The sequence below is a fragment of the Euleptes europaea genome, chromosome 7 (genome assembly GCF_029931775.1).
Source record: "Euleptes europaea isolate rEulEur1 chromosome 7, rEulEur1.hap1, whole genome shotgun sequence".
NCBI classification, from domain to species: domain Eukaryota; kingdom Metazoa; phylum Chordata; class Lepidosauria; order Squamata; family Sphaerodactylidae; genus Euleptes; species Euleptes europaea.
This window is the reverse complement of record NC_079318.1, coordinates 84,033,156-84,042,827: the sequence shown is the minus strand read 5'-3', so window position 1 is coordinate 84,042,827 and position 9,672 is coordinate 84,033,156. Positions and strand designations below refer to the sequence as shown.

Below are 9,672 nucleotides of genomic sequence, written 5' to 3'. Positions count from 1 at the left end.
GGACTAGAAGAGGACTATTTTGAAAGACTCGCTGCCTTACGCTGTGGATCTAGACTGTTTAGAGCCATGGCGCTTGGTATTCTATCGTTCCACATTAATAAAGGCCGATGTCATGAACTTGTGCTGTGTGTTTTCATGTGTCTGGGGTAATGTAACTTGAGACCTTGTGAGTATGAGGGGGGCCATCTGCGTGGTGTAGTGGTTAAGAGCGGCGGACTCTTAATCTGGCAAACTGGGTTCAATTCCCCACTCCTCCACATGAAGCCTGCTGGGTGACCTTGGGCCAGTCACCGTTCTCTCCAATCTCTCTCAGCCCACGTGGAGGCAAGCAATAGCAAACAACCTCTGAACGTCTCATGCCTTGAGAACCCTATGGGATTGTCACAAGGGATCTACTACAGGTCACTAACCGCTCTTCACGAGCAGGGCTCCAATAAAGGAGAAGTTCCCTTTGGCTCACTAGAAAACAGACCTGAGAAACAGCAGGACAGGATAGGGCTGTTTGATCCCTTGCTGACTGATCATGTTCTTCCTTCAGTGGACCAAGTAGCAGTCACAGGGTGGTCATGGCTAGCATCTTCTAATTCAGCATACACATTGTCATTTCTTTTCCTCACTCTGGCATGGGGTAGAGAAGTGCCTCAGTGGTAGAGAAGCTGCATGCAGAAGGTATTCCAGTGTAGGGTTGCCAGCTGTGGATTGGGAAATTCCTGGAGATTTTGGGGTGGGTTCTGGGGCAGGTGGGATTTGGTAAAGGGAGGGACCTCAGCAAGGTATAATGCCATCGAGTCCACCCTGCAAAGCAGCTATTTTCTTCAGGGGAATTGATCTCTGTCAGCTACAACTCAGCTGTAATTCCAGGAGATTCCCCAGGTGCCACCCGGAGGTTGGCAACCCCAATTGCAGGATCAATTCTCAGCACCCCCACTTAAAAGGTTCCTTAGATGATGGGAAAGATCTCTGCCTGGGGCCCTGGAGAGCCCCTACTAGTCAGTGACTTTGATAGACCAATGGTTTGTCTCCGTAGAAAGCAGCTTCAAATGTGCTCTGAAGTAATCAGTATTTTGGAAACCAGTTGAGGTGTCTGCTTATTTTTCTTTTAAGCGCCCTATAAGCTCGATGGCCAGTAAAAGGGGTACTGTCCTAAAAAAAGAATCCCAAAATGCAGCTGTGTTTTTTTCGAAATCACGCTGCTCTCCCACCCCTCCTGCCGCGTGTCTCATACAGATTTGAGCCCCCAGAAGCTCCACACACGTACCCTTCAGCCGGAAAAAAAGTAGGTTATACTATTGCTGAGCAAAGATGAAACTTCAGCAAAGATTAACACTTCACTGTTGAACAATTCACTTTTGAAAAACAGTAAACTATCAGAAAAGTTCGTAAACAATCCGTAACAACTGCGACACTTCAAACGATGATTAAGCCGTTGTACCTTGCATCAAGAATTGGACCGCAACAACATATAGATCTATCCTTTTTTTCTTTTTTTGGAGTTATTATGTAACCTAATAGTATCTCTAACTACTGTTAACTTTAATATTAATGATTAGGTTATATATGATATAGGGTATATAATAGACATTAGTAAATGAATAGAATATTATAAATAATTATATACTAATCTAGAAGGAATAGACAATTATTAATATAAAGGAGTGAATAATTGTCTATTCCTTCTAGATTAGTATATAATTAAAGGAGTGAATTGATTAAGTATATGTTAGAGGAAGCTGGGGGGAAGTCAAAATTACTATATGTGTTGGCTAAAGAAGGTATACATTAAGCAGTAAGTAAATATATTGTTATTTACCGATAAGCTTTTTGAAATACCGAATAAGATGGATTGCATTATTATGGGGAAAGTAATAAATATATATATATATATATATATATATATATATAAGAATTGGACCGCAACAAAGGCGGAACGCTTCTATGATGGGCACTTAGGCTTGGGGAACTGTTAGAGTGGTGCACCCAGAAGTTAAGTCCGTGGTGCCGGAAGCAGGAAGTGCCTGCTTCTCATGCTTCACGGGGAAGGCGGCTGTGCGAACTCCCGAGCAGGTACTGGCGGGGGAGGAAGGGGCTGGGATGGACAGCGGAGCGCAGGAGGAAGGGGCTTCAAAATACACAGACCGTGTCACAAATCCTGGGCTCCTTTTGCGAAGATCTGCAATATGGGAGTTAATTAGGGTTGCCGATTCCGGGTTGGGAACTTCCTGGAGATTGGGGGGGGGGAGGGGGCCCGAACCTGGGAGAGTTTGGGGAGGGAAGGAGCTCGGCAGGGATGCGATGCCAGAGTCCACCCTCTGAAGCTGCTGCTTTCTCCAGGGGAGCTGATCTCTGTAGTCTGGAGATCAGTTGCAATTCCGGGAGAACTCCAGGCCCAACGTGGAGTGAGGATATTAACAGTGGAACTCCCTGCCCCAGGATGTGGTGATGGCTGCCAGCTTGGAGGGCTTTAAGAGGGGAGTGGACATTTTCATGGAGGAGAGGGATATCCATGGCTACTAGTCAAAATGAATACTAGTCATGATGCATCCCTATTCTCTCCAGGATCAGAGGAGCATGCCTATTATATTGGGTGCGGTGGAACACCGGCAGGATGGTGCTGCTGCAGTCGCCTTGTTTGTGGCTTCCTAGAGGCACCTGGTTGGCCACTGTGGGAACAGACTGCTGGACTTGATGGGCCTTGGTCTGATCCAGCAGGGCCTACCTTACGTTATGTTCTTAGTGGCCCATCCTTACAGGGAGTAGATTGTATCTTTGAAGCTCTTTGAATCCTAAGGCTTAAAGCAACACGTGTATGCTATGTAGATTCAGGACAGATAAAATAAAGGGTTTTTTAGTCACATGCTTAGGGTTGCCAGGTCCCTCTTTGCCACCAGCGGGAGGGAGGCTTTTGGGGCGGAGCCTGAGGAGGGCTGGGTTTGGGGAGGGGAGGGACTTCAATGCCATAGAGTCCAATTGCCAAAGTGGCCATTTTCTCCAGGGGAACTGATCTCTATTGGCTGAAGATCAGTTGTAATAGCAGGAGATCTCCAGCTAGTACCTGGAGGTTGGCAACCCTAAACATGCTGTGCGTGTGGAATTCATAGCCACAAAATGGGATGATAAGCTACCCTCTGGTGAAACGCACGCCAATCCGGAGGTGGCGTTTTGAACTCTTGGATCATTATTTCCTTATATCACATTGGAATACCTAGACTGAATTTGAATTTTGGACATTGGAAGTTGGATTTTGTACCTTGGAAGATTGATGATGAAAGATGATTAGGATTTGGACTGAATTGCTTCGACTAAATTGATTCTGAGGCTTACATGCCATGTATATGGGTGAAGTAACCATACATATTTTTTACTTAAACAATGTATGTTAGCAAGGATTGCTTTAATATATTTTTGTTTGAATTGTTTTTGAGTTGCATACTTACTTACCTCCACAGTTCTTAGTGGTGGGTTTAGTTTCTTTGAATTGCTTAATTTTGAATGAGCTGGTGCTGCATTTCTCTTCAACTAGTACCTGGAGGTTGGCAACCCTAAACATGCTGTGCGTGTGGAATTCATAGCCACAAAATGGGATGATAACTATTAGCATAGATAGAGGATAGGGCATGAATCTACAGCTCCTTTCATCTACTTCAGAAAGCTGTTCTCATTATTTTCATTAACCCTTAAACTCAGGCCTACAGAACCTCCATGTTCATAGGCAGTCTTTAACTTTGACTATCTGCTCCTGCAGGCAAGCAACATAAGGTACTCGGTTGCTTGCTTGGGAGCTTCCCGAAGTGGAGTGTTGGGCTAAGACTAAGTGAGTCCTTGGCCTGATCCAGCAAAGTGTTCTAGAGTTATAAGGAAACGAACTAAAATCGTCAGGAGGTTGCAGCTGTGTTACTAGGAAAAGCAAAACACTTGCAGATTTTTCTTTTCCAAAAGAGACAGTGATGTGAAGGTGGTGATAAGATATTTCTAAATCACATGCTTCCTCTCTCACCCCACCTCCCGATCTTTCAGCTCTTTCCAACTTGTGAATGTCCCAGAGAGTGAAATCAACACTGGATCCACAGCACTTGGATGAGCTTGGCTGTCCCTGGAAACAGGTCTGCCTGCCTGAGACCCCGGGGTGGTGGAACATCTGCCCATTTCTTACAGGAGGACAAATCAGAATCGCCTGCTCCTTCTCCACTTTGTAAGATCAAGTGGGCAGAAAGCTCTTCCCTGTACCTGGTGTGGAGATCTTGAACTCTTTTCACTTCAAGGAAAGAGCCAGTTCTCTCTCAGCATACCCTTGTTATTTTATGTATATTTATAGTCCACCTTCCTCACTGAGTCTCAAGGCCGATTACGTATAGTAAGTCAATGCAATCAACAGGATAGGACATCCAGTAAGCAATTCAATAGGATTTGGATTGCAGAAAGCTATAACAAATTATATGTATTAACCAAGCTCTTAACCAGGTCAGTGAAGATCAGCTGAACCCCACTGAAGGTGGAAAGGACATCCTTCAAGATCTCTGCCTTCTCAACCAGTACTGCCTCTGTGTTGTCAGGATTTAGTTATAATTTGTTCACTCTTAATCCATTTAACCACAGGTAACAATTGAGGACCCTGACGGTAGCACCAGGAGATTTGGATAAGGAGATAGTTGGGTGGTGTTAGTGTATTGTTAACAGCCAGCCCCCAAACTGCAAATGATTTTCCCTAATGGCTTTACACAAAGATTGAATAGTGTGGGGGAGAAGGCGAACTCCAGAGATCAGCATCTAGAGACCAGTAATCAAAGAGATGCTGGCCTCATGAACAAAATTATATGGTAATAGGATTGTTTTTCTGAGGTGGGGGGAACCTAACTCCTAGGCAGCATTCCTTCCCCTCCAGTTGCCACTTGGACTTTTAAAGCATCTCTGTTGCTGCTCTCTTAATTCTTCTGACTTGCTACTTGCAGCCTCCCAAAGCGCAAGCACGTCCGGCAAGCTATTTCTCACCTCATCCAACCAGCAGGGACTCCATTCCCCAGGGCTAACGAAGCAGCATGTCCCAAGCCACGAAGCGTAAGCATGTGGTGAAAGAAGTCCTAGGGGAGTACGTGATTCCTTCGGAGCGGCAGCAGATTGTACGGGTGAGAATGGAGTGCCTTACCCTGTGCAGTCCAGGCTGTGGCTTTCAGTGCTTTCCGTACTGAGCTGGCTTCAGATGTGGGTAGCTGTTGTGTTCCGGGTACCCAGCTCCACATCTAGTGTGGCCATTGACCCATTTAGTGGTCTTTTGGGGTACTGCTGTCTTGGCTGCAGATGGAAGGCTACAAAAACAGATTTGAGCCAGTGACTATGACACTTCTGGTGTTTGCAAAGTGCTTGGGAACCTTCCAAGGCAAGGGGTTTCAGGTGGGTAGCCCAGTAGCACCAGTAGAGAACAACGAAATATTCCAGGGTGCAAGTTTTTGTGGGTCATAGCTCACTTCTTTAGATACCAAGGGTGACTATACTAATCATGTATATACTAATAGCAAAGCCAACCAAATCTAAGGATACTTATGTCTGGTGACTGCAGCTGTGAACGGGCAAGACAGATCTCTCTACAAACCTGAACAATGCCGCAGATTTGTAGAAAAATGTGAAATCAAATCCCCCTCGAATATGATAAAAAGAGCACCTGTAGATTTAAGCAATGGATTCCCTCAATGGCTGTTGCAAGGCAACCACAGTATTTCAGGCTTGGTTCTCTCAGTAAAAGGCAGGGAAGGGGGCAGGGCCCTTTCCAGGCCTATTTTGGCCTTTGAGGGAGGGCTCATTGGGACAAGGCTTGGCTAGCGTTGCCACCTCCAACTTGGGAAATTCCTGGAGATTTTATGGTGGAATCTGAAGAGGTTTGGGGAGGGGAGAGGTCTCAGCTGAATAAAATGCCATAGAGTCCACCCTCCAAAGCCACCAGTTTCTCCGGGGGTGGGGGCAGATCTGTGTTTTCTGGAGTTCAGTTGTGATTCTGGGAGATCTCCAGGTCTCTCCTGGAGGTTGGCAACTTGCATGACTTCCTCGGGAGGTGGTAAGCTCGCCTTCCCTTGAGGTTTTTAAGAAGAGGTTAGATGGCCATCTGTCAGCAATGCTGATTCTGTGACTTTAGTCAGATGATGAGAGGGAGGGCATCTTGGCCATCTTCTGATCACTAGGGGTGTGGAGGGGGGAGGTAGTTGTGAATTTCCTGCATTGTGCTGGGGGTTGGACTTGATGGCCCTGGTGGTCCCTTCCAACTCTATGATTCTATGACTCAACTAGGCCTGGCTGCTTGCTGTTCAACAGCAGCCACCCTATGAAAGCCAGTGTGGTGTAGCAAGTACACTGCAACTCCCTCCCCCACCCCACATCATTTTTTGTCCATTCATTTTCCATGTTCTTCAGAGAAACGTTTATGGAGATTTCAGGGACTAGTAAAACAGCCCTATCAGCAAGTACCCTTTTGCTCACCCTTCATTGCACCCAGAACTATATAATTATTATACCATATAGCTCTTTTTTGCCAACCTGGAGAGCCCCATGCTAGCCTGATCTCATCAGATTTCAGAAGGTAAGCAGGGTTGACTCTGGCTAGTATTTGGATGGGCAAACTCCAAAGAATACTAGGGTTGTGATGCTGAGGCAGGCAATGGCAAATCACCTCTGAATGTCTCTTGCCTTGAAAACCCTACTGGGTCGCCATAAGTCAGCTGCAACTTGACGGCAAAAAAAATAGCTCTTTTTAGTATTTGCAGAACTCCTTGTACATTACCTTGTACAACAGCCCTTTAAGGTAGGCTCACTATCTTTCATTCCAGGTGGGGGAATAGAGAGTGAGAGACAGAACACAGCTTGCCTATGGTCACCTTTAGGGAGTTCATGGCAGAGGGTTCAAACCAGGGCTTCTCTGATTCGGCAGCTCCGTCTTTTAGCTCCAGTTCTGGCTCGGCTCTTCTGGATGGTTTCTCCTTGGTTTCTTCCAGGTGCTGGGCACTCCAGGCAATAACCTTCATGAGGTGGAGACACCAGAAGGGGCGAGGTTCCTTGTGAGCATGCCCACCAAATTCCGCAAGAATATTTGGATCAAGAGAGGTTGGTGTGGGGCTCTGCTGCAAGGGGGGGGGAAGGAAACAAAAAGTTCTCATACCTTGCCCCCCATGCCCAAAATAGTCTGTTCCAGCAGCATCTCTCCCCGCTTTCTCAGGTGACTTCCTTCTGGTGGATCCCATAGAAGAAGGGGAGAAAGTAAAAGCGGAAATCAGCTTTGTGCTGTACAAGGACCACATTCAATATCTGAAGAAAGAAGGATATTGGTAAGTGGGGGCCCATCTGTTTTCCCCTCTTGGGCTGACCTGTAGTTTGAAGGAAGGGGAATTTAAATCAGACAAGAACACCCCCCCACATGTGCATCTAATAAAATTTGGAGCCTCTCCCTCCCTCGGCTGTTGCTGCAGCAGAGCAGGAAAAGAGCTTCTGTCGGCATCTGTCTTTGTTGGCTGACTCTGGCCTTCCTCAATAACGACTGTGGGTCATATTCTTTAAAGCGTGAGCAGCCCGTCTCTGTTGCAGAGGTTTCCTCTTCCTGGTTCTGACTTGTCTGGTTGTAGCCTTGGCCGATCTTGCAGACCCTGATAGTATTGCCCCGAGCATTTTGCCTCTGCTCTGAATCAACTGCATTCATTTTTTCGTTTTGCATTCATAGAATCACAGAGTTGGAAGGGACCACCAGGGTCATCTAGTCCAACCCCCTGCACAATGCAGGAAATTCACACCTCCCCCCCCCCCGTGACCCCTACTCCACGCCCAGATGGCCCTCCCTCTCATGAACTGCCGAAGGTCATAGAATCAGCATTGCTGACAGATGGCCATCCAGCCTCTGCTTAAAAACCTCCAGGGAAGGAGCTCATCACCTCCCGAGGAAGCCTGTTACACTGAGGAACTGCTCTGTTAGAAAGTTCTTCCTAATGTCTAGATGGAAACTGTTTTGATTTAATTTCAATTGTACCTTTGCATCCTCTCTTTGCAACACCCCTCCCAGCTTCTGACTGGGGGATAAGGAGGGGGGGTGTCTCCATTTCTACTGGTATCTGACGAAATGAAGCTTTGACTATCAAAAGCTTATACCCCGGCAATCTAGTTTGTCTTTAAGGTTCTGCTGGACTCGAATGTTGCAGTATTTTCCACTACCTCCGTTTTTTAAAAATTTCTGCAGGCCAACTGCCTTCTTAGCTGATGCTTCAGGAACTCAGAGCGGCGCTAAAGACAGGTGAATTTTGGGCCAAGGTTGGGCTGGGGGTAAGGAGATGTCTCAAGTCCTCTGTAATGACCATAGGGTTGGGGTTGGTGTCACGGCTTCCAAAAAGGAGCAAAGGCAACTTATTAAGGATACAAGAAGAACAGAGCTTGGGTCAGAAGTGGAGCAGATCTGAGCACTTTCTGATGTGAAGTCGACGGGCCCAGGAGTTGGAGGCCTTCGGGCAACAGAAGCAGGGGGCTAGGTAGCCAGCCATCCCAGTTAAAGCGGTAGTTTTCCATTGGAAACCTTCCAAACAAGTTGGGAGGGGCTGTAGCTCAGTGGTAGAGCATCTGCTTGGCATGTAGAAGGTCCCAGGTTCAATCCCTGGCACCTCCAATTAAAGGGACTAGGCAGGTTAGGGTGATGTGAAAGACCTTTGCCTGAGACCCTGGAGAGCTGCTGCCGGTCTGATTCAGTATAAGGCATCGTCATGGGTTCATGTGCTCTTTAAAAAAAAGCCACTGCCATCTTAGCAGAAGCTGCCCCTGACGCAAAATGTCACCAACAGGGACGGAGCGCAAAGCCCCCCGCGTTCTGCAGGGGAAGACAACTCGGAGGACAGCGACAGCGACTTGTTTGTGAACACGAACCGTGCAAATTACGGCTACACGGAGAGCGAGGACAGCAGCGGCTCCGAGGAGGACGAGCAGTAACAGGGTTCGACCCTGGCAGCAGAGGCCAGGCTTTTGGATGTCCCCGCCTCTTCCTGCGGCCCGGCAGTCTTTCGGGCGCTGGAACTTTTGAGAAGCTGTTGTGGACAGACTGTGTGTTTCACAGTGCCGGGCGGCCTTTTCAGTAGCAAAAGCTCCCTCCTTCAAGCGCACTTTGATCTCGTCTAGACTGGATGCTTCTGCTATAGTCTCAGTTCAGTTCCCTCATCTCCTTTTTTGCCTTATTTAATAAAATGGGGCCTCGCCCAGGAAGTGGAACAGCTTGCTGTGTGGAACTGAGACTTGATGATTGAAATGATCATAGCCTTAAAGCAGCATTAATCGCTCTCAAATGGCAGCTCAAATGGCCATCCCTTCAAGCAGGAGGTTTCAAGAAGATTATGTAAGACTTTAGTAGAGGGGAGTTAACCCATCCAATATTTTACATTTGAGGCTGGGGGGAAGGGGGAGAGAGAAAAAGGCCTTCAAAGCAGCTAGGCATTTTTCATTTTAAGATCAGCCTGCAATTCCATCCCCTTACCCCTTTTATGTGAGATTGATAACTCTACACTCTGCTTTTAACAAAAACGGGGTTTTGGATTCTCGCGGCAGAGATTTAGCACAGACAGGAGCTGCCGATGATACTAGTTGCAGGTAGAGCAGCAGAGTTTGATTGCCCAGTTATAATGAACTAGAATAGGACATGACAACTCTTTAAAACTAGAGTTGGCCAAA

At 47.0% G+C, this 9,672-nt stretch overlaps 1 protein-coding gene across 1 annotated transcript; it reads left to right on the top strand.

The window, feature by feature from the left end:
* The first annotated feature begins 4,011 nt into the window (after positions 1-4,011).
* Positions 4,012-8,940, top strand: EIF1AD (eukaryotic translation initiation factor 1A domain containing). The gene is made up of 6 exons (XM_056853819.1): positions 4,012-4,100; positions 4,947-5,120; positions 6,975-7,083; positions 7,196-7,304; positions 8,204-8,257; positions 8,796-8,940. Exons 2-6 carry the CDS (start codon positions 5,034-5,036, stop codon positions 8,938-8,940), a joined length of 504 nt encoding a protein of 167 aa, XP_056709797.1. The 5' UTR covers positions 4,012-4,100; positions 4,947-5,033.
* Positions 8,941-9,672: the final 732 nt, after the last annotated feature.